We start from the raw sequence: 25,803 nt of genomic DNA, 5'->3' as shown, positions 1-25,803 counted from the left end.
AGCTTCCTAGCAAGGTGGTGGATGCCTCATGCCTGTCAGAACCCAAAAGGAAATTGGATAATGCCCTGAAAAATACGCCTTAGCTTTTGGCTAGCCCTGAGGGGGGTCAGGAGGTTGGAACAGATCTTCCAAGAACACTTCCAACTGATCCATTCTATTCTAATTTTGTTTCGTGGGCAACCTCACAGATGAAGAACAGGTAAGAGAAAGGAAATTATCCAAAAACCAGAATGATATTTAATGCAAAAACTGTGACAATTATTAAGAAGCAACTGCATAAGCCAATCTTTATGCTAACAGAACAACTCACAGACCCACACATTTGATTTTATGTGATAAAAACCTTTCTGGCACTGAAGAACTTGCAATCAGTTGGGATCACTCTTCTCAGAAACTGTACAGTAGTGATATAAAATGAACTTGGTTTGTGTTACTCATTTGCAATTTATTTACCTCTTATTTTCAAAACAAAAATAATCAGGTAGAAATGGAGGAAAAGGTGACTCCTCCTCTGTAAATAAGCCAAACAAAAGGCAGACAGATGGGGCAAGAGAGCAGGAGGTGTTCTCCTTGGACTAAACACTTCAGATGCTAATGGACTGTCCTCAGAAACACAGATAAGCTCTTAAAAAAGCTCTCGAATTGAAATGACAATAAAGGTCTACATGAGTTTCTAAATGCAACAACTGCAGAGGCAGCTAAGCCTGAAGAAAGAAAAGGACCTGTCTGAAGTGGGAGGAGTAATTCGACAGCAGAGCTACTAGTTTATCTTAGGACAGTGGCTAAGAAAGTGATAATTTGGAGAACAACTTTTTATTTCTAATGTTAACATTAGAAAAATATAGAAATGAATTTACTCTTCTAAAGTGATCACACATTCCAAGATGCAATCTTGAGGGTGATGCAAAATGAATTGTTATATTCAATTATTTTCAGATGAACAGCATCCTTTTTCATGCTACCAATGAAAACCAAAGTACAGGAGATAAAACAATAGATTCAGGTGTAAATGCTGGCACAGAAGGACCAGACGAAATATTACTAATTGAGAATATCACAGTAAATTATATGTTCATTATGCATGCAAGAAAATTCTCCTACAGCACAAACCAAAATTTAAAAGCAAATATAAATGGTTATTATTATCCATTCTTTGAGGAGAAACATTACTCTCCACCAAGTTACCTCCTAAAAAAAAAAATAAAAAAAAATAACCAAACCAAGATTTCACTGTCAAAATGCCTGGACTTCTTATCCAAAATTCCTTCAAAACATAGGGTTATTCTTAGCCAGAACAGGTTTTGCAAGCAGTTTATTTCAATCCCTTCTGTTATTTCAGACAAGCTTTTATTCCTCATTCCTTCTCACACAGAAATGCTACATCCATGATAAAAAAAAAAAAAAATGAAGACATTTGTTTTTGGCAGCATTAAAATGAAAGGAGAAAATTTGGTGCCTGTGAAATTTGCATTAAGGTATTCAGCAATGTAATACCTGCAGTGCCTGCTTTAGATACGCACAGTGAAACAAGTGGTCACCTTCTATCAAGAATGCTAGTTGGTCGATTCATTTTTTCAGTCACACCTACGGTCACTGATACCCAGGAGCTTATTTCTATTTTCCATTACAGAGAGCCAGTTTATATCAAAGTTGCCATATTCTGACAACTAAACTTTATCTACATTCTAGTGAGCAAAACTAGAAATACGCTCCATCTGGCAGAAGACCAGTGTGCACTGAGCCAAATTAGATTCAGACAGTTGGCAGTTATTCTTTAGTAATCCCAATAAGATAGGCTGCACAAGATAACACCCCGAGAATATGGAACACGTTGTACTTCATTAACTCTTCCTCTTATCAAGACTCTCCTGCGCCTTCTCCTAAACAAACACTCCTCCACTTTGGGTGGAATCCAGAAAGTGTCTATTTTCTATTGATTTCAAAATCACTTAAAGAACTTTCATTACAACCTTTTAATTTGCATTGCACCCAAACAGTTGCATCATGTTTGTATACTAAACAAAACCTGTTTCACGTGAAGATGACAAACTGAAACTCCAAAAGGAAAATGATACAGTGGCCATGTGCATAGCCTTGAAGACTAGGAGAAAACACTTTAGGATGTATGCCTTAACAAGCAAAGAAACCACATTAAAAAGAAATGCTATAAACAATTACATTTCGAACTTGCAGTGCCTGCAGTGAGGTCATTCTGGGTTGTTTTTTTTCCTTAAGCAGTTTATCAATAATGTAACACTCCTTCATTTTCTCATGAAGTTTTGATAATAAATCATTATGTATGTGTTGTTCCAGGAACATCCAGGAATTCACCTCTGTTAAAACAATCTCACCACTCTCAGCAGCAGGAGATTCATCTAAATCTCATTAAAGCCAGTGGACAGACTCCTGTCAATCACTAGGGCAGCTCAACAGAACTAGGATGACAAAAGTTTAGAACAGGAATATGATTGTACTTACTGACCAGTGTGTGCAATTCCGTATTCATGCTGCTACACACCCTAAGCAAGACTTAGTCTCAGTCACGCTCCAAGACTAACTGAAACACAATATTGAACTCAGGGGTTCAAGTACTAGATGCGAACCAGATTGAGAGAAATTACCTCATTTTTAGTAGATGCAGAAGCTACTAATTTCCTCTTTTAGCACAGGGAATTTGCATTATATTCTTAAGGCATACAATGCAAAGATTGAAAGCACTGAGTGTGGGCAATGCAAATAATAAAGAATTTTAATTCCAATGAAAGATCCTTAAATTAGACATGAGGAAGCACTTGAATAATAATGACAGCAGCACACTGCAACAAATTGCTTCAGGAAATTTCATCATATCCATCACTGTATTTTTTTAAGAACTGGTTAGACACATATCTTTCAAGAATAGTTTCACTCCAATTTCATCTCGCCTTGCAGCAGTGGAAAAGTATCAACCTCTCCAAGTCCTTTCCCTTTTCTCTACGGTTCTACACTGGTCTAACTTCTGCCACTCAGACAAGTCTTCTGGACACAATGCAGTATTTAGCATTTTGTATCCAACATGCTTTATGCATTTTCAAATGCTAATAAAGGAAATAATGACAAACAACAAGGAATGTGTACATCAGCCAACACATACACATCTTTAGTTTGTTCAGGCACTAATACTCATTCCTGAGCACTTGAACTGATTGGAGTTACTGGCTTATAAATAAATGCTCTACTACATAACACTATAATGTCACAGTAGGTTTTTTTTTTTACTTAGGAAAAATATCTCCCTGTGACCTTTGTGTAAATGTACCGGCTTCAAAATAATGGCCATCTCAACTATGATAATAGTTCAAAAATAAGGATAGTTATTTTTAGAAACTGCCTACATCCACTTGTTTTTCTTCTTCTCAAAAAATAAATGACTTGAAAAATTCCTTTTGATTAGTGTTCAGCTGCTACATACTCCTTGTAGCTATTATTTTTCATCTAAAATGCTAATCAACTGTCAGAACCAGACAGCCAGGGAGAAAATTCCCACATTCAGGCTAAATACCATCATTCTGCTACGGATTTAGATGACATATCAAGGTAAAGTCTCCTGCATGCCTAACCATTATCTCCACTGTCTTGTCAGTCTTACAGACTGAAACCAGAAAGACAGTGTGTCATTTTAGAAACATTTTAAATGTAGTACCTTACAATGCTGATTTACAGATGTTATTTTAAACACCTATGAAATAAAAATATAAGTTGCTTTTCTAGTAATGCCTTCATTTCCTTATGGCAGACAATCTCAGGCATAGAAACTCAGGTAGCCAACGCATATGGAACTTAAATGAAACTGTCTGACTACCAAGCATCGGAACTAGAAGGCAAAAAAAAAAAAAAGGGAAAGAAAAATGGACTAGGATCTTGTAGTAAATCAAGAACACAAGAGATAGAAAACTTTCTTTACTTGTCTTGCAGACCAACAAACTTTGCAGGTAATAGAATACAAAATAAGACACATGTAAAGAACTGAACATTTGATCTTTAAAACAGTAGTATTGTCAAGTAATTACTCATGCACAAAAGCACAAGAGCTTTGCACCTTCATGCTTCTAAGGTAATTCTAATATTTTAAATAGTTATTTCTGATGGTCTCTCAGGATGCAGAAAATCTAAGGCATAAAAGCTTTGAAAGATGTACAAACCAAAAATGGAAGAAAAAACATGAACTTAAATCACCGTGATACTGTATCTAGTTGAAAGACATGTACTTCCAAGTTCTATTGGCTTAAGACAGAACATGCCTTCAGTCTCAGCATTGGTAACCTGAACATTTTTGCTCTGGAAATTCTAGTTCATAAAACTCTAAACTTTGCCAGGATATGGCAGGTAAACAGGCAAAATTGCCTTGATCAGGTCTTGACATTTAATAGGACACAGGCTTATAAAATTGGCTCAGATGTAAAATTTCCTTTTCCTGCTCTGAAGCCTGACAAACACAAAACTCTTACTTACCCCAAAACACACAGCAATCAAGGTTAGCCTTTGACGTTACTGACACTGTGAAAAATAACAAATGCTGGACAGCCTCCAAACCATAGCAGAACAAGCTGCCATCACACTGCTGATCCTTTCCCTCTGCATAAGAACACTTGGTTTTATAGAAGACTATTCTAACAAGCATGATTTCAGAACACAAGCCAGCAGTTGCAGGAGCGGGTTCAAAGAAGGGCAACAAAGCTGGTGAGGGGTCTGGAGCACAGGCCTTATGAGGAGCAGCTGAAGGAGCTGGGATTGTTCAGTCTGGAGAAGACGAGGCTCAGGGGAGACCTAATTGCTCTCTATAACTACCTGAAGGGAGGTTGTAGTGAGCTGGGGGTCAGCCTCTTCTCTCGTGTAGCTGGTGATAGAACTAGAGGGAATGGCTTCAAGCTGCGCCAGGGGAGATTCAGTCCGGACGTTAGGAAATATTACTTTTCTGAAAGAGTGGTCAGGCACTGGAATGGGCTGCCCAGGGAGGTGGTGGAGTCACCAATCCTGGAGGTGTTCAAGGTATGTTTGGATTTTGTGTTGAGGGACATGGTTTAGTGAGAATTATTGGTGATGGGTAGATGGTTGAACTGCATGATCTTGAAGATCTTTTCCAACCTTGGTGATTCTGTGATCTTCGGGCCAGTGCTCTTCAATATCTTTATCAATGACAGACGGTGGGATTGAGAGCGCTTTCAGGAAGTCTACTGCTAACACCAAGCTCAGTGGTGCAGTTAATACAGCAGAAGAAAGGATGCCATCCAGAGGGATCCTGGATGGTTTGATGAGAACCTAATGAGGTTCAAAAAGACTAAGTGCAAGGTGGTGCAGCTGGGTCAAGGCGATCTCAGATATGTGTACAGACTGGGTAAAGAACTCAATGAGAGAAGCCCTGTGGAGAAGGACTTGTAGGTCCTGGTGGACAAAAAGCAGGACATGAGCCATCTGTATGGGCTTGCTGCCTAGAAGGTCAACGGTATCCTTGGCTGTGGAGTGGCCAGCAAGGAGAGGGAGGGGATTGTCCCCCTCTACTCTACCCTCACAAGACTCCATCTGGAGTACTATATCCAGGGTTGGGTCACAACAATAACTTTAAGAGACATCTGTGGAAAAAAAGTGATGAGAGGGAATGGATTGCTCTGCTAGTCTATACCAGAAAGGGCCTGAAATAAAAATAAATGGGTTGTGAACCAGAGGTATTACTATAGTAGACTACATATTATTTGAGAAAGAGAAGTTGAAAAACTTTCATTTACATATTACTGAGGGGAAAAAAAACAAACAAGAGATGTCATTTCTTTATCTCCATCTCTTGTCTTCCAGTTTTCTAATAAATTACTAACACGTAAAAGTGGAGGACCTAGCTGAGGGCATCTCTAACTTGTCCAGCTGTCACAATGATTTTTTTGGATCCAATCATTCTACTTATAGTTTCACATTCCTCACCGGAAACTCCACACTGATTACATTCATCAGAGAAAATGACCATTTGAGTAAACACTTGAGATAATTAGAGCCTTCACGTTCAAGGCCAAAGCTGCATGAATATTAGAAACAACACTAAGCACATGATAGACAAATAACTATCAGACATGCACACTCAGCAAGCTTAAACACAACTTGCTCTTTCTGTAATGGGCTATTAGGTGGATACGCAAACATACTTGCTAAAAACAGCTTTATATGAACGCTGATAAAAACAACTTTGACCAAATTTAAGATATTAGGTTTATTTACTTAATATTTCAGTGTAATTATAACAGAACACCAGGTAGATTGTTTGAACTCGAGAGCTTCCATTGACAGTTATTTTGGGGTTGCTGAATGGTATTCTTTTGTAGGTTCTCCATTTTTTCCCTCCGCATTTTAGGAAGAAAAATGACAATTCAAAAATACTTGAAAAATACTATTTTTGCTAAATTTTGCCAACCCAACTCTATCAGAATTGCGTTTTGGCTTCTAAGGACTAAGTAAACAGATTAAGAACTCCACCACCACTGCCAAGCAGCATATTCTAAAGATTAAAAAATTAAAGTCTGCTAAGTAAGGCTAATTCATGTCAAAGCTTTTAGTTTTCTAATAGTATCATGAGTTACTGGAGGGTAAAGTAGTAGAAAGAGTAAGCTCCTTAAGAATGTTATGTCCATCTGTGAGTGCCATCTGCCAAAGAAATCCTGAAAGAAGAGGCTAAAAAGGAATCCAGAATATGCCCAGCTGTTACACTGTAAATTGCTACCTATACTAGAAAATGTTAATACATATTTATAAGCAGATAAATACTTTCTTTTGATTCTCATTTTGGATAATGTTTGCTCTCTGCATTTCAATATAACCATACATTGTCTGAGACATCTGATTGCACTGAATAATTCTAAGAGTAGACCAGACAACATAATCTGAGGGCTTGATTGTTTTTGACAATGACAATCAAAAAACATTTTTTCACATCTTTTAAATGCATTGATGATACTAACCAAGTAACTTATGAAAGAAATCTCATTCAAAAGCTGTATTTTTTGTACAATACAACAGCTTTTAATATTTATTTTTATTCATGTACATCTGCATTGACAAATATATGGTGTTTTTACCTGTAAGCTGAAGATGTGAGTTGCAAATCAGCAGAAAATTTCTGGTACTGACCAAGAAACAAACTAACCTGCTGGGTCCATTATGCACCTTACAGCAACCCTAAACCTTTTACATCTTTCTCCAGGAAGAAATACACAGATATAAATACTCAAATGATTATGAGAGATAAGGGAAAAGGAGGTTTGTATATAAAAGAATTTTGAGAATACCAGATGCCTTTCATTTTCCCAAACTAAGGATATACAGCCTTAATATGAGGCTGATTTTATCCCTCTCCTCTCTGCTTATGTGGTGGTAATAAAAATCATGACAAAGCCATAAAAATATATCCAGGGGTAGAGGGGATATACAGAAGAAAGTACAATGTACATTAAAGACATGTAAAACAAAAAATAATTACAAAGTTTTTAAAGTAATTGTTTCTTATTCTTGGGTTATGTGAAGTAAACTCTGGATGCTAAAATAGTTTTAAAAAATGTTTACATTGAGAAGTAATACCATCTTGAGAAAACAAGTACATACATCACACACTTGCTATTGCTGTTGAAACTACATGAAGCAGCAATGTTATATCCTATATATTTTACTGTTTTTCCTCTAGGCCGGTGTGGAGTTAATTTCTTTTTTTTTAAGGCTGCCTAAAAGAAAGAAGAATGTTTCAGAAAACTGCACTGCTACACAGCCACTTTAATCTACTGCACAAATCCTTTTTCGTCTTCCTTCATCCAATAAAGTTATATTCAGTAGCACAGATTCCCATGATCCTTCTTTTTTCAACAGAAGTCAGCATTGTTCAGAATGCCTACTGAGCAAAAGGTGGGTTTAGGGGAAAAGCTACTGAAGAACAACAGAGAAAAGCACGGTTTTTGTTTTTGTTTTTTTTAAATACATCTTCCACTTATCTGTGTCCTAAACTAATAGCATTTAGGTTAAATGCTAAGGGGAAAGCAGATTCTTTCAAAGTCAGCAATTAAAAATGTAGAACAGTGGAGAACAAAGAATCTATTACTCCTGAAAGAATAAAACTAGATTTAGGATAATCTCTTCTGCTTCCCCATCACAACTTGATCATGTTCTTTACTGTATTGCAAATGTGGCACTATTTATTACCTTCTGATTATTTGAAAAAAAAAACTGTTGAGAGAATTCTACTTTCAAGTTGTTAAAGCCAACAAAAGATGGTGCTGTTAAATACAAGTAATGCAAAGAAAGTTTTAAGTACATAGAAAGAGAACAAGAGTGTGCATGTAGGCATGCTTACGTATACTTGCAAGGTAAGGAAGAATTTCACCTGCAATTCAGATCACTTCATGCTATGTATTCTACGCCAATCACATGCACAGCTGCTAGTTCAGCCTGACCAATGCTACTGATAAAGGTTTAGCCCAAGCTGAAGCCCCCCAAGCTTTACTGCAGGACACTAAGAAAACAAATGAGCATCTTAGAGTGGTGGGGAGTTGCAAAGTTTAATAGGGAAAAGAAAGAAGCAGAGAAAGACTGTATCTTCTCCTGCGTGTTACCACGTATCCAGATAAGTAGCTGTATCACTACTCTCTCATGAAACCCCCAACAAACTCTGCTACAAAGAGAAACACACATCCATCAGTAGGAGCCAGAGAGAGAAACAAATGGCTCCAAATGCATGACGAACATACAAATGAAGGAACATACAAATCCACACACCTCCACTACAATGCATTCTATTACTGTGATTTTTTTACTACATCATTTAAGACTCCAAATTATATATACATACATTTTAAAAAGATGAAAAGTAGACATCATGCCCAGCTGCTCAATCTGAGCACGCTGACCAGGAACACAGTGCTATCCTGTTGAAACACCTAATGCACCATATCACAGCAGCCATACCTGGCACAGCATTCTCACCCACAGAACAAGCCTTCCTCAGCCTGAATGAAAGAGAGGCTGCCAAGGAAACTTTTGAGATACATTTACATGGATATTTGATGTGAGCTTTTCAGCTGTTCAGAGTTAATTCAATGTGAAAAGCACGCAGGTTTATTTTTGGTCCAGGAGGATCCCAAGGTAGAAAAAGAAGACTCCTAAAAAGCTGCTGTGCCAATATGAAAAGGCTTTACTGCTGGAACAAGATTTTTGCTCTTATTTTGCTATTTTGAGACAGTATGGATACTTTATTTTTTGACAACAAACTTGCATTTAAAGTAACAGTCTTTTGACCTACACAGTTGGGATCTGGAATTCACTTCAGCTCTTCACACAAGGTGGCTATGTCCCATGTGAGATGCATTTCAAATTCCTACACTGACTATTGAGGAGATTATTTCAATAGCAGCTCATTTTATGCTTTTTTTTTTTCCAATATACTTTTCCATATTTGATATCGTAGAAGTCGTGAACTGCAGAAGTTAGAAGCCTGATAGAGAAAGAATCCTGAATTCTTTAAAATGCTGAGGAAAAAAGCATTCTGTGCAGATAGCTGAGTGGTAAGGTGACAGTGTCCAACTGCATCAAATTTACTGGAGCAGTCAGGTGAATCAGAAGCCTGTCTCTTGGTGCAAACCACAAAGTGAATCAAGGCCCATCATCTTTAGCTCAATACATATTGAAAATTTACAGTGAGAAGGTAGGAAACTATGATAGCACTTTTTTTTTAATTTAATTAAAACATTACTGATTTGACATACCTAAACTGTGAGTGTTGCATTAAAGACACTCATGCCAAGAACTGCAGCTACTAAGTGAAAGCTGTGGTTGAACTCGTGTTATTGAAGGATAATCAGAGTACACCATCTTCAGACAAACAGTATTTAAGAATATTCAAATGTACAAAAAAATAAAAGTAAAACCACAACCCACAACTCTCAGAAATCACTCATGTTTTCAAACTTTTTGCTTCCCTTACTCCCATGCTTGTTTACCTTCTCATTCCTCCTCTACTTAAATAGCTGGTCACTCGGAGGATCAAAGTTGCTATTTTCAGTCATTTAACCTACAGTTAATCTCATTGTTGCTTGTCTTTTAAGTAGAATTAGTTGCCTGCTGTGCATCTATTGGCTAACAAGGAGACTGACATTAAGTCCTTGTTTATAGGTAATGTTACAGGTGTGTTTCAGAACTCATATTAACAAGCAGTTTAAACCAATTTTAACTTGCTTTTTATAGAATGATTTGATATTTGTACTTATACGATATGATTAATGTCAATATTAATCATTCTCTGCCTTTCCTCTCTCTAGAATTCCAACTGCAAAGCAAGAGTGGCAAGAAAGGCAAACAGGAGTTTTGAACTTAAATTGGCAAGTAAACCAGATACACATACACATGATTTACTGAAGTACACGTTAGCAGAGATAGTCAAAAGCCTTCCTTGGCCTTGTGTGCCAGGAAAAGTCTGAATAAAAAACAAAGTACAAGAAGTGAAAATCCTGGAAAACCTTCCTTTACTTTCAAAAGCACAGAGTGATCGATCACTCCTAACCAGTGCCTTAAGCTCTAACCAGGAGGATTTTTCCAAATCCACCAGCAGCCAATGGCCTCCAGCACTGCTTTTATTTAAAAAAACTAACTTTTTTTCCCCCACAGTTCTCAACATAATCAACGTAATTAACACAATATTCCAAAATTAAAAATACAAATAAACAACACTCCGTGCAAAAGTTAGAAAAGTTGCCTACATGCTTAAAGATTTTTTGTTTTCACAGATTTAAAGAAAAGTATTGAAAAACAAAGGACACTTTAAATACTGAATTTTTAGTACTCAATTGGAGACAATCTGTAATACATAGATGGAATAAGTGAATGCTCGGTTCCTTTAATAAATGAAAACAGTGCCTAAAATGTCAGCCTAAATTATTTTTCTTTTCTTAAGTCTAGAGCAAAACATTTTACCACCTAGATATAGCAGTAGAAAAACAACACCTGATGTTTCTTTAATACAATAAAGAAAAAACCTCACACAGATTTGAATGACATAAATATGTAGTTATGGATATAAAATTATCATTGAAGAAAAATCAGCTAGATTCAAATTTTATATATATAGAAAAAATAAAAACGTAACCCTTTGCCTCTCCTGAAAACTGCATCTAAATTCAATTCAACTCAATCTATTTACAAGAAATTCTTCAGCAGCAAATAGAAAACCAGACTGCAAGTGATTCAGCTATCTTTTTTCAAGAAATGCTGAAATACAAAATAAGTAACATGCATCTAGCTACCTTACACTAAGTAAGGACTTTCCAGCTTTTCATACCACTCCGCCAGAGAGGGATCTGGAGGAGCACAAGAGGCTGGAATGGGACAGAATCAAGACAGCTGACTCCAAATGGCAAAGGAGATACTCCATACCACATGGCACCACACTGAACAATAAAACTGAGGGGCATAGGCCAGGAGGGCTGCTGCTATTCAGAAATCAGGTAGGCATGGGTCAGCTGGAGGTAAGCAACTACACTGTGCATCACTTTGTATTTTCTTTTTAATTTTTCCTTCAATTTGTCTATTTTTCTATTTTTCCTTCAATTTGTTCTATTAAACTTTCTTTATCTCAACCCGCAAGTTCTATCTTTTCTGATTCCCACCCCCCATCCCACTGCAGAGGTGGTACGCAAACAGCAGCGTGGTGCTGAGCTGCCCCAGGTTAAACCACAACCTGTGCAAACCAGCATCACTCTATCAGACACTTTCAGACAAGAGCTCTAACTGTCATAATATGAAGTCAAAGTCTGCAATATCAATCCCATACAATCATATACATCCCAAGTATTTAAAACATTAACTGCATTTTCAGCTCAAATGTACATGCAATCTTCAGTAATGACTGCACCATGTTCAAGTAGATCAGTTTAAACAATTTAAATCATAACAGAACTGGAACTGTGACAAAATTATCAAAATTTCTGACAGGGTCTTGGAAACATCTTCATTCCTGTTCGTGGCACTCTTTTTTTATGCACCAACAGGAATTTCCTGTTTGTAGAGAAACAGGTTATTATTTCATGACTGTCTCAAGAACAGAAGCAAGGAAAAGATTTTTGATACTGCTAATAATATTACATTCATGTCAAATTGCACAGATCTAGTACTGGGGAATTAGGAAGTAATAAAAGGAACAGAAGATGTTTGTGAAAAGCTTACTCATCTTTCTTAAAGAAGAAAGACACTCAAAGGTGAAGTGAAAATCTGCTGTCTTTTTCCTCAATAATCTTTTGCGAAATATTGCAGCACATTAAAGATTTTATGTTGGCTTCATGATCATACTGTAAAATATTACTGTAAATCATGATGAAGAGAGACATAAATACATTGAGACAGGCATAGTTTTGGCAGATAGCATCATGGAAAGATTGTGCCAACACATTTAAAAGATAAGGAGGCAAATCAACAAGCTGTGCTGGCATAGTGCAAAAGTTACTAACTCATTGAAAAAACTCTGGACAAGGTTTGAATGTCGTTACATTCATAGAAAAAGTTCTTATCTCCCCAGGGAAACTGCAGTGAGCAGCTTCCACATGTTTTTCGTGTTTGAGTTTCTAAATGAGCTGGCGTAATTGTTAGTGAGTCCCAATCCGTGTCTGTGTCTTATGTTTTGTTCTTTTTTTGATAAGGCTTCTTACCTATGTTAACTTCAGATTTCATGATTATTAAAAATAGCTTTTTTCCTTTTAACTGGAATTAAATCTGTGAGAAGGAAGCTTGACATTGAACACTGCAATAAACACTGCTACATTTCTTGCCCTTGACATCTCCAGAATCCCTCTGATTTGTTTTGATGATCAGAGACAAGTTCTTCTCATTTATGATATTCAAATGGGAATCAACAACGTTATAAAGTGTATATTTACAACTCTCCTGTGCATTTAACCGTCAAAAGCAATCATGACATTAGTAATACAGAATCTCAGGCAAACATTTTCTACAAACTATGGTTTAAAGCAACAAAATAAGCAAATTAATGTTTATGTAAGAGGTGTACATTTGCAACAATTTATTTCTGAGAACATTAGGCAATAGACATCACTGTAAATCGTGTTTTTGTTATTTAATTTTTGACATCCATTCAGTTTTCATGTTCTTGAAAACAAAGAAACAGCTTTGCAATACAAGGCCATAGAAAAAAATACATTTTCTCTGGTGACACAAGGGAATGGCATGGAGCTGAGTCAAGGGAGGGTCAGGGGGTTAGGGAAAGGCTCTGCCCCAGAGGGCAGAGGGCATGAAACAGGCTGCCCAGAGCAGTGGGCACAGCCCCAAGCTGGCAGAGTTCAAGGGTGTTTGGACAACTCTCTCAAACATAGGGTTTGGATTTTGGGTGGTACAGTGTGGAACTGGGAGTTGGACTCACTGATCCCTGTGGGTCTCTTCCTCCTCAGGAAATTTGATGATTCTATATGTTCAGCCTTCAACTGTAGACAGTATAAAGTTTCTGGTGTAAAAGGTAAGTCAATCCAAAACAAGTTCTGGTAATAATTTGCTAAGCAAAGATATCAAAGGTCTACAGAATATTTAATATGATTAGTTGTGTTTAAGTGTGCTTCTATAAACATAACATACCAAGATGTTAACACATAAAATAATAACACATAAAATTCAATTAGTCTATGATATCTCTGGCATCTCAAGTAGATTTTAAGAATATTCTTTTTCTGAAAGATCAGTGAACTATAGATAAAAATTGGAATTCCTTACTTTTACATAAGAATATTTTATAGTCTGTAGAAATGACTCCTCAGATGGTACTGATCTCTTTAATGAATATGCATTTATGCTTAAATCACACAAAAGCAATAACTATGAGATTTTTAAAAAATCTGAAAATAATTAATGCATTATTCTTACAAAGCAGAAATGAAGGAAAAGAATAGAAGTGCATCTTGAAGGCTTTCTTCCCATAAGCCATTCAGAATGTGTTCAGGTGGGTTCAACTTGTAAGAGAATCTTTATAGCACCAGAAAACCAAAGAAACATGCAGGAATAAAGGTTGAACGTACATCTACAGTTCTATTACACAGACATTTATTAATTAATGAATGTAAGATATAAATAGCTCTATATGTGTTTTTTCCTTTCATTGTTATGAAAAACAAAAAGCATACTGAAAGTATGATCCAGATAAAATAAGCACTGTAGTACCTCCCTAAAATCCCTGATAGCAGACTGAATGAAGAATGTAGCCAGAAGTTGTACCAGAAGAAATCATTTAGTTTAAATGTAACCCAGTAACTCCTGCAGTAGCTTGGCAGAAAAACACCTCCAAACTTTAAAAATAATGAGAAAAACAAAAAGTGCACTGCTTGCTTAGACACACCAAAATTACACTCATTAAGAATAAAGGATAGGTTTACTGAAAGTCTTCAAAACAAGTTGCACATGTGAAATATTTTCTTTCAACATAAGAAAAAGCACAAGCCATAATGATCACTTAAAGAGAAAAGAAATGAATAATTTTTTAACATCTCAGGCAGGAATTTAAGGCCTGAATTTTCATCCGTTACACAGAATCATAAAAGAGCTGTGACAGAGCAGTGTAAAAGCAGCCTCCTGTCTGTGCTAAATGCTTGACTTCCTATAACAGGAAAACACAATTTTGACACCATTACACCAGATCTGATTCCGATGAAATTCCAGACTTCCTCCCCATTTTTCCTCTTCTAGACAGCATTTTCTGTTTTGTCCCTTTCCAACACCCTTTTCCTGGATTTCACACACAATAACTTATAGAACATTACTGAGTTACAGTATCAGTTTCCTGCTGCATGAGGAAATGCTAACAGCTGACTCCCAGTAGCTAATAAAGAAAAACTGACAGCATAAACATCACAGCACCTGAGTCAATAAAGAATTTTACACAACTTTCCCAATAAAACTGTACAAGGTCTTCCTTCCATGACCCCAACCACAAAGCCTTCCATAACAGACCACTCACGACCCTACTCAAGCATTTGCTTTGTAAGCAGTATTCTAATTTGCAGGATATCAAGTGACCTACTTTTTAACTCATTTAAGAATTTATAAGCTAATAATATTGTATCATTATTAGAAAGGAACATGGTGTAGGATCTTCTAACAACAGAACATTTTGGGCAAATGTTTATTGTAGGACAGCATCAATGTAGAGAAGTTTATCTGGACAGCATTTCCTTAACTGCTCTTTCAGGAATGAAACTCCTCCACTTCATGCCAGGATATTTTCATTTACTGAAAAGGAAAAGAAGGGTACCACACAGGGTATTAATAAAATGAAAATTTAAGGGCATTAAGGGAGGTAGTATGAAATACTTGGTCCACCGTAAGACAAAAATCTAACAAAGTTTATATAAGACAAAACAGGTAGCTAGCCTAGTTCTAACATAACAAAAACTTCCAGAGAAGGAAAGAATCCATGCCATAACTGTCATGCTCATTCCTGCCAGAATCATTCTGAACCTTCCAAGCAAGAACAAAATCAATGGAAGCACTAGCAAGTAACTCTATCGTCAGTCACCAAACAATGAGCTAATTGCACCCTCCAAACCACAGTCATCAGGGCTAAAAATGCAGAAACAGTAAAAACTGTCTTACTTTCCTACTATTGATTCTGGATATCAAAGGAGAAAATGTTTCCAGGTCTGAAATAATCAGAAAAGAATGAGTGTAAAATTACAGCTTCACTCATATAATAACAGCTTACAAATGGGAATGTTTGTCTTCAAAAGAAGTTCCATAATTCTGAAAACACCTCCATCTTCAGAAGACATTGAGAAAGTTCTCATCTGTTAGATCTGTTAGTTGTAATGCGGACAGTTTTGTACTGTGACCACTACAGATGACAAATAAATTTTTATGCTCAAAGTAGCAGCGTCTCTTCAGAAGTTCCAATACATTTGGTATCCACTGAGCCCTGCTATAAACATTTTTACTTGGAATGCAAAACTAAGTTTTTGGGTTTTTTTTGTTTGTTTGTTTTTTGTTTTTTTAAATATGGAGTAATTCAGTGGAAGATATTTTGCAGTAAGAATTTTTCCATTAAGGCACGTGGTTAAAAAGGACTCTTCTCAATCAAGCTCTATTTCCCAGCCTTCTTTCTCATTTTCAATTTTAGCAGTTTTGCATGCTTCTGTTTTACGATAACCACATCCAGTTCCAACCTAAACAGGATTCCATAATAGCTAACAGAATGCTCTCATCTATCTGCCTTTGAAGCAACTGCACCCAGAAGATACACTGATCTACATTAAAAGAAAAAATCATAGGTAAAGAAGAAATGTTTAGAAGATGATTTTTTATGAGTCTCCTTTTTAATAAGAGATAGTTGTCATGCTAAAAGATTGATAGGGACATCAGAAAGAACAGAGGGATGTGCTCCTTGCCTCACTGGCCTTCCTCCACTGAATACAGAATGTCCTTTAGTGGGGAGGTATCAGACATGAAAGGAGTAAGTTTTATTTCTAAGGGTTCTGCAGCTAGGTACATTTAAGAAACTGCAGCCCCAAGAGTTTCTCATATATTTTTTTTATTATTATATTTTTAATTCAACAAATATTCAGATATCTCAAATAGCTGTCACTGGATGTTGGGAAAGTCACAGTGTTAGAAACATACAATTTTACTGCCAAGTTCAGCTTAAAGTAATTCTCTCCATCTCCCCATTCTTTCCTTATTGATCAAACAGACTGGAGAACTGACCCAGATTAAAGTGTAAAGTCACTTCTAGCTTGGACCAGTGTCCTCAATTCAGTTCACTGCACAGCCCCACAAACCCCCTCAGCAGAGCTGAAGCGATGTTTGGAGCCTGGATCTTGGGGAGAGTGGAACAATGGGAGAGAAGAAAGACAGATTTGGAAAAGTGCCTCTGCTGAAAGGACTGCTCAAGGCTACCATCACTTAAGGCATTACAGTTAGGGTTTCTCAATTCCTTCTGCTCAAGTAACACAGAATGCGAGTCCACAGTAACTAATGCATCCATTACACACATTTCACTTCAATTAACACTTTCACTAGACACAATATTGTACAAAACTGTTTGACTTCCACAGCATAGTAAATCCACTCACTCCTGACACTGTAAGCATATATAGGTCCTTTATTTCAAATATTTCTGGTTCATCACAGCCTCCTTAGGAAATCCCATCAGCAAATTTAAGTCAAATAACATTAGCCTTGCATAGTCCCCATGGCAGATTGGGTGCCACCCTGAAGGGACACTACAGCAACAGCCAGCAGCACTTAAAACATTAAGGGGTCATGAAGCAAAATAAAAGCCCTGAGTTTGCAAATATGAACTTTGTTTTCAGGCCTTTCTCAGTGAAAAAAAAAAAAAATGGAGAAGAGTGAGCCTAGACTCATGGAGGCTCTCCTACCTCTGTAGAAGGATAACTTGCAAGACAACTATCTTACCAAATACCCACAAAAATAACTTTGTCCTTCAGTTTTCCATGTAAAACTAAACCCTACAACAGTTCAAAGTAATACATTTTCAACAGTCTATCAAAATACTCTCATGTTATTTTTTCCTTAATTTTCTATCCCCATTTCCTTCATTCTCAGCATTTTGTAAGGACATCTTCATGTGTGTGTTCAACATTACGTCTGTTTGCAAAGTCTGATAAACATCTAAAATATGTTGCTGTTTTCTTTTAAACCCACAATTACAGTTCACTTTACCAAAGGCCACAGCACTTGGCACTTCTTGGTGCCAACTCAACTCAGACGTACCGCGCAATGCAGCTAACTCCCTGGACGTGCCCTCCACCCCCAAATTTTCCACTTAGGCAAATTAATGATCAGGAAAGATGGGATACACCCAGAATACAGAAAACCACTTATTCAGCAAGTCAGAAATGGATACATTGGCACTGAAACTTATAGTTGAAAGTGAAATATATCCTGAAAAGAATCCCAGATTTCAGCTGCCTGCTAGCTACTGTAAATATCTCAGGGATGTCCCTAAGATGATTTTTACTGAGAACAAATGGTAACTTGTTAGAAATAAAGCAGAGGCAGGCTTGATAGGGAATAGACAGCTCCTTTACCCCTCTAATGGACTTATTCCCTTATGTTCAATATTTCTTCAAAAAGGATGTCACTTCCACTGAGAATTCAGCTGCTCTACATTTTAAGAACTCAAGTGTTCTAGTGAAGCCTGACTTAAATTTTGGACGCTGATACAGAAAATGGAAAGAAAAATAAATGTATTGTTATTCAGAATGCTAAAATGCTTCACAATAAAAGAGTAGCTACTCGAAATCCAGAAGCACAGTGATCAAACTAACTGGATTCTCACACACCTCATGGAATTAGTTATGTCCACGCTCTGCATGCCTATCTTTTCACACGTAAAAGAGGACATCTGAAATGCATGTAACTTGAGAGCTTGCCTTGCAGTCATAGCTCTCCTCCCATAAACATAACCAACAAAAATAATAATTAACATAGGTGTTCCATAATCCTTCCAAAACATTTTCTTAGTAAGAAAGTAAGTGAGGTTTGTTTTTCTTCCAGTGGCACAAGCAAGCCTTCTAAAGGCTTTTTTTTTTCTTTTTTTCTTTTTTTAATTTAAAAGGATTTAGACAAGAAGAAGCATTTACCACCTCAATTTCCATCTGTAGATAAAATAGATAGAAACCTATCTTGCCATTGAAATAATAAGCAGATTTTTTTTTGTTTAATCACTCTTGTATGGAAAAATCAAATTCAACATATTTGAGGTAAGATAATATGCATAACTGTAGCTACCTTGAGCTGAGAGAATTCAGCCTTCATCTGGGCATTTGATAACACATACAAATAAAAACTTTTAATATATACCATGAGGAATTAAACCATTCTGGAAACAACAAAACCTTGAAACTAAAATTAGTATTGATGCCTGTAGAGGCTTTTTCAGTTGAAAATCAAAAGAAGGTGCCAAAATCTGTAGAAATTCAAAATAAATCAATCTTGATGCTAAAATAAAAGTAATATTTTGCCTTGCATGACAGTATAATTTGCAGAAAACTAGCTCATGATAATATTTAACCTTGGCCTACAATGAAGCACGACTTCATTATTTCAAATTAGTCATTTAAAGTATCAGGGGTAGGTAGAAGCTTAAAAGAAACTCCCAAGGAAGTGAGAGTTATACTTAAATACTTTCTTCCTCATCGCAAACACCTGCATACATACTTACATGAAATTTCTTTCTAAAACTAGTCTTGGAGCTGTCAATGTCATATGGTAATTACAAGAACAGAAGCTCAGAGGTGTATTAAAGGAAATGCTGTATTGTCAACATTCTGAGCCATCATTTAACTATCAAGTAAAATACTACAAGGATACTACCAGTTCACATGAATTATTTGATCAGAAATAAATAATTATCACAGTTTTTGTTCTGGTTATTTCAAAACCTTACTGTTGAGACTACTAGACTATTAATTTTAAAAGGGAATAAAGTGAAAAAAAGTTACCTTACAAACAAAACAATCTCCTATCTCACTGTATGGGGGGGAAAATGCCAACCAATAAGGTTGAGAGAAGTTTGCCTAAGGCAGGATTTCTAATTCATCACATAGAATTCAGTACAAAACTTGATGGATATTGACGATTCATCTCACCTACAGCTATCACAGCTGTTATATAACTTTTTTTTTTTTAATACTATTTCCCTTTCATTTCTCCTGCATCCTTTGCTGCATGCAACAGGCTCCCAGAAAGAATGAGGCAACCAAAGCTAAACCTTCAGTACAATAGTAAAAGTAGCATTTGCATGTGTGTTCTTTTCCTTTCTTTTGCTTTACCATTTGCAAACACCATGCTAATACTAGAGGGGTCACGTTTCAGAGGCTGATCATTTAACATATACTCAGGTTCCCATCATGTTTTTAATCTTTGCACAACATTCCCCTAGAAGCAGGCATTGTATTACAGCAGTATTAGTGATGAAATGTGCAGACTGCTTGTGCCAAGGGCCAAAATGCCAAATTTAGAATTTGGTTTGTAAACATAGGAATCTCACTGGCAAAACTGCAAAACAAACAGAATTCACTTAGGCTTTTTTGTTAACCGTTCAATAGTAATAGATGCACAGGCATAAAAACTAGTATGTTGTTCTGGACTGCAACTCTACTTCATGTTCTATCCAAACTTTACACCTACATGAGATTTTCTCCTCAGAAAAGTTACTACTGCAGCCTTATTGGTTAAAACACAGTCTGTGTAGCGGGTGGGGAACTCTCCCCCCAGTAACAGGAGCATGTCAACAGTTCACTAACAAATGCATTTGAAATGCTAGATCCAAATTAAAACTGAATACCAAAGCCTTTCACATTACATCTTAAACGCAGAAACAGTTTTCAGAAATATACAGTTTAAATCTTCAAAATTCAGGAAACCCATTAAGAAAAATACTTGGCTTGGGCTTCTCCAAAAGGCATTATCACAAAGAGCTCTTTATTGAGTACATAGCTCTTCATCAAAATTAGCAGACTTCAAAATATTCCAGAAAAGCCATTTAGCAGTTTAGCATCAATCTCATATTGAAGCACATCTAGTTATAGCTTCTTGATGAAAAATCACAACGTCAAAGAAAAGAAAACAATTCAGTAACAAACCAAAGCCAACTGCAATACGTCTTTTGAACAAAACAAACAACAAAAACATACAAAAAATCCATTCTTCTGAAGCCAATCAGAGAAATGTGAACAGTAACAGCAGGATTGCCCAGTACAGACAAAGGACAATAACAGACCTATCAAAAAAGCTGGTTCTGCCAGGTTAATGATCCAGGTTAAACAGCTGAGTTTTCCCACTGATTTCCATCACAGCGAGCAAAGTAAATTTATTCAGAGTTTATTTAAAACTTCCGCCTCTTGTAAAGTAATCCTTTGCTCCGCTTAAAAGAACTGCCATGGAATTCAGTAGAGAATGATACAATAAAGCAAAGATATAGGTTATAGGTTGAACAAATTAACCAAGAACCAGAATCTAATCCTTCAATAAACCTGTTCACAGATGGACACATTTCACAAATAGGTTTCCAGTTTTGCTTTTATAACTTAAAGATCATTAATTTCAACACACATGCAAGATCCAGTGCATTCTTTTGGATACTCATGAAATCTCCTTACTCATGTCTCTGATCAGATGGTACAGGACTATCAACAGATCTCAATATTCAGAAGATGAAGGCAGTCATGCTTACTGTTATGGTAAACACTTGTTAGTAGCTTAAACACTTTAATGGGAATTATTTTTACTCCAGCAAGTAATTCCCTCTAATTCCAACAGAAATCTGGAGCCAAAATTGCTTACCTGTGGACATAATGCAACTGATGCACAGAATCAATGGCTATCACCATTTCAGCCAAATAAAAACGAGCCATATCTTCAGGTAATCTGTCCTCAAACTTGCTGAGCAATGTAAGCAGGTCTCCTCCAACGTAATAATCCATAACCAGGTACTTTGGTGTGGGGAAGATAAGAAAACAAAGGGAAGAAACAATTTACTGAGTGAACTTGAAACTAAAACCTAATTGATGTATAAGAATTAATTTATTTGTTAATTACAAAAATTATCATGTGCTTTACAAATTCCAAGATGCTAGCATATTCCAAGAACTGAATCTGTTTTAGTCTCATTTAAATATTTAACCTACTTGTGCATTTTTTCTTATTTATATATATCCATACACAGTAAATCTCACAGCAAAACATTATGAGCTTCATCCAGTGTTCCTTTGTCAAACACAGTAATGATACTTAAATACTCAAGTCTTAAATACTTCACAAAATATTACTACTGAACAAGAGCGCCATCCTTCCAAGAGAAAAAATCCCACAGATTTAAGGACGTTGCAGTAATTATTACAAATTCAAATGGTCATTTAATCCCTAGATTACAGAATAATTTAAGGTGGATGAGACTTGTTCTTATCACCGAGTTCAACTCCATGTGCTCCAGAGGGACCAGTTACACAGGCTGACCAGGACTATGGAGGCCAGCTGCTTTTGGAATATCTCTATGGATGGAGACTCCCTGTGCAGTCTGTATCAGTGGTTGACCACCCTCAGAGCAGAAAAGCATTTTCAAATGAAATCTCACATGTTTAAGTCAGTGTCTGTCGTCTCTTCTTCTGTCTCTGGGTGCTAGTGAAAAACTATGTCTGTTTCCCTGGTCTTCAGTCCCCTGCCATCATGCACTTATACACATTGATTAGAGATCCACTCAAGATTTTACTTCTCTAGGCTGAAATATGAAAGACGCTCCAATCCTTTTGTCATCTTTCAGGTCTTGGAATGGACTTGCTCCAGTAGCTCCATCTTTCCCTTGTACTGTAGGAAACCCACAGCTGTGCCAGTACTTCAGATGCAGCCTCACCGGTGCAGCACAGAGAGGAAGATCTCCATTGACTACTGTTAAGACTTTTTCTAATGCAGCTGAAGATACTCTTTATCCTATAAGTGTGCACTGCTGGCTCATGGTCAGCTTGTTACCCACCAGGACCTCAGGGCCTTTCTCAGCAAAGCTGCTTTCCAGCTAACAAACACTCAGCACGTGCTGACGTCTGAGGTTATTCCTCTCCAGACACAGGACAACACATTTTCCTTTGTGGAACTTCATCAGCATTCTGTTTTCAGTTCTCTAGTCTCTGAATGACTGCATAACCACTGAGCATACAAACCACTTCTAGATTTTCATTGTCTGCTAACCTGCTGAGAGTGCATGCCATCCCACTAATGAAGATGTTTGCTCCAGTATGGAACATTGGTTTTTTGTCACGGAACAGAACTTTCTGGGCCCTGTATTCAATCTAATTTTCAATCCACCATATTGCCAACTTAACTTGTACTATGTCAGCTTGTCTACGATGATGTCAGGTGAGAGAGTGGCGAGGGCACTCCTAAATTCAAGCTAACCAATATCCAATTCCCAGCAATATCCACCGCTCAACTGATTTTTTTTTTTTTTAAGGCCACTTCTGTTATATCCTATTTTGTTTTGATAAAAACAATGTAGAGGAGTATTAGTACACAAACAAAAATGATGAGAAACAGTGTTACTGAGGTTTTCTCCAAAAGGCTTCAAGATCCACTCCTACTAACAGAGGAAAAACAGAAGCTGCTCTGTGCTTAATGAAAATAGACAAAGTGGAAAGACCGCCACAAATGCCAGTTGCTGAATATATAGTATTTACCCTGTAATACCGTTGAAAGAAAGATCAGTACTACATAAAACATGAGATCGTGTTTGCTGCCCACATTAAAGCATAAAACAGGATGGTAGGTTTTTAAGACAATACTTAGATTCATAAATGCAGAACCTTGTTTCTATAAACTACCCCAAAATCCATATATCTCCAAGATTCTGAGCTGAGTTTACAGAAAAACTATAAATATTGCAACTGCACAATGATTCTGTGTATAGTGCTTCTTCTACTGCACACAACAACAAAAATGTTTGTGTATATATCAGATTTTTAAGAAAACATTAGAACTTACTATTGATACAGATTCAAAAGCACAAATAGTCTAAATTAGCAAAACCTACCAATGCATAGTTGTTTACATTTTGAGTCATAAGTATTACTATAACTGTAATAGCACAATCAAAACATATTTTATGTGGAAAAATTTTACAGAAAATCAGTATGTTTTCTCATACTATCTTCTTCTTTGCAAGTCTTTCAAAATACTGGGAAACTAACTAACAGTCAATATTAAGAGATGCTTTAATCTACAGCTATATCTTCCAATTCTTATTTAAGATGACTTAGCAAACATTCTTGCTTGGATGAATGCTGCTTTATGACACAGAATTGGATTTAAGTCTTAAAAAAAAAAACAACAACAAGCAGACAACTATTATTTCAAAAATGGGACTATTCCATATTTTAACTGCACAGCAGTAATCAGTAACATTTACCATGTAAAAACAAGTCAAATAGAATGTTTAAGTCAGTAAACACTTTCATTTTTGTTAATCTAGTTAAGCTATCCAATTAAATCCTAACACAGTTGCTCATAAGGTTTGTATGGTCCAGAATACACAATTAGTAAGCTATGTTTATCTCTCAAATCACAACCAAGAATCTGAATTCCTGTTAATACATACATAAAAACAAAACTCACTAAATAGTTTTCATCCTGGAACGCGTAATGTAATGTTGTGATCCACTGGTTATCTCCATTCACTAACACATCTCTCTCTTCTCGAAAACATGCTGTCTGAAGGGGGAAAAAATAATTATTATACAAATTTAAGTAAAATACACAAAGAAACATTTTGCAGGTTGGCTTTTTTTTTTTTTTTTTTTAACATCACACATGGAAAAAAATAAATAAATCTCACTCTTAAAATGTCATTTATTATATTTTTCAAATACACCAACATCTGTGTAAAATGTATAAAGCCCACTTTCTTCAAATGTGAAATTATACTACTTCTACATAATTAAGTGATGCAAGGGGCGAAAAAGCTGCTGCTTATCATTCAGTATATGATCAAATAGATCAATAAAGATTAATAAAAGTGCTATAAATTGAATAGGACAGAAGAACTAGAACAAGGAGCCTTCTGTCTTCATCTCATCATGCCACCAGTCTCTCACCATGATATACTGGAAGGAAACAAAGATGACAAAAGGTGCCTTAATGCCAAATATAACAGATGAAGAACAGCGAGAAATACTAAGGATCACTTCAGAGGGGAACACAGCTTCATAAGAAACAGAGGAAGATAAAATGCAAAAAAAACCAATTCCGAAAGCAGCAAGACATTTAATTCAATGGAAGTCCTGCACCTGCCCTACGAAGTGAATAAAATACATTAAGAGGACGAACTTTACGGAATGACCACTTCTATAAACAAAAGACATCCCAGACCTCTGACATGGTTATTGCTGGCTGTAAGATTGGAGAGTAAAGAACAAAGAGTGGAACAGCCTTTTAGGCTGAGGCATGCAGAATACATTCAGAACAAATTAGATTCCTCCTCCAATCAAATAAGCTGTAACAGTTCTCATTTTTCACGAATACAGTGAGTATGAATGAGAAAAAGAAATATGCTATGTTTTAATCAGAGCACAATGCATGAGATAAAGCACTGAAATCTGATTAAATACTTTAAACAAATATTGTCAACGGTTATTAATCAAAAAGTAGACTTGAGGACAGGAGGAGAAAGAGGATGATCTTCAGAAGGAAGAACAGCTGCTCATGCCTCTGTTACATTTTTTCCTTCCTTGTTTGTAAACTCTTAGGATATTTCAGAAGGAGATACCAGAAACTCTTCACAATGATGACATGTAGTTTGTCTACTTGTTGTTTCACAATTCAGAGGTTATATAATTCCAGTTGTTTTTGCCATGATTTAACAGGAGGCTGTGCATTCCTTGTGCACCCTAGACACCTACATCTGGGCAACGTGCCTAGAGCTAACAGCAACAGCTATTATCACAGCAGATCAGTTGAGACAGTGCACAGCCGAGTAGTCTAAGTGGTTCCTGGACTTGGTGTTAATTCATAGCCAAAAAAAGATGGTAGAAGTGGTTCCTGTAATTACTCTAAGTGTTCAATTGTATTCATGCTTTTTTTTGTGCCTTTACACTGCTTCCATATGAGAGAAAAATCTAGAATAACTGTAAGTGCATCAGTGTAAAAGCAATTGATATATCAATGCAACTCTGTTTGCACAAGGACATATAGTTGTTTAATGTAACTAATAACTGAACCTATTCCCTAAAGGAAGGTTTGCATTTGTGCCCT

General features: G+C 36.4%; 1 protein-coding gene across 7 annotated transcripts in view; it reads right to left on the bottom strand.

Moving 5' to 3' along the window:
• CDC42BPA (CDC42 binding protein kinase alpha) overlaps window positions 1-25,803 on the bottom strand; it is a 154,869-nt gene that overhangs the window by 78,738 nt on the left and 50,328 nt on the right. For all 7 annotated transcript variants that reach the window (XM_090134797.1, XM_090134798.1, XM_090134796.1 and 4 more), the window contains 2 exons: window positions 24,169-24,264; window positions 21,352-21,500 (listed from right to left, as the gene is read on the bottom strand). In XM_090134797.1, coding sequence (XP_089990923.1) covers window positions 21,352-21,500; window positions 24,169-24,264 — 245 coding nt within the window. The remainder of the gene's footprint in view (window positions 1-21,351; window positions 21,501-24,168; window positions 24,265-25,803) is intronic.

Source organism: Phasianus colchicus, chromosome 2 (genome assembly GCF_987193195.1).
Source record: "Phasianus colchicus chromosome 2, bPhaCol1.hap1.1, whole genome shotgun sequence".
NCBI lineage: Eukaryota > Metazoa > Chordata > Aves > Galliformes > Phasianidae > Phasianus > Phasianus colchicus.
Note: the sequence above shows the minus strand (reverse complement) of the source record. Positions and strands in the feature narration are given on the sequence as shown.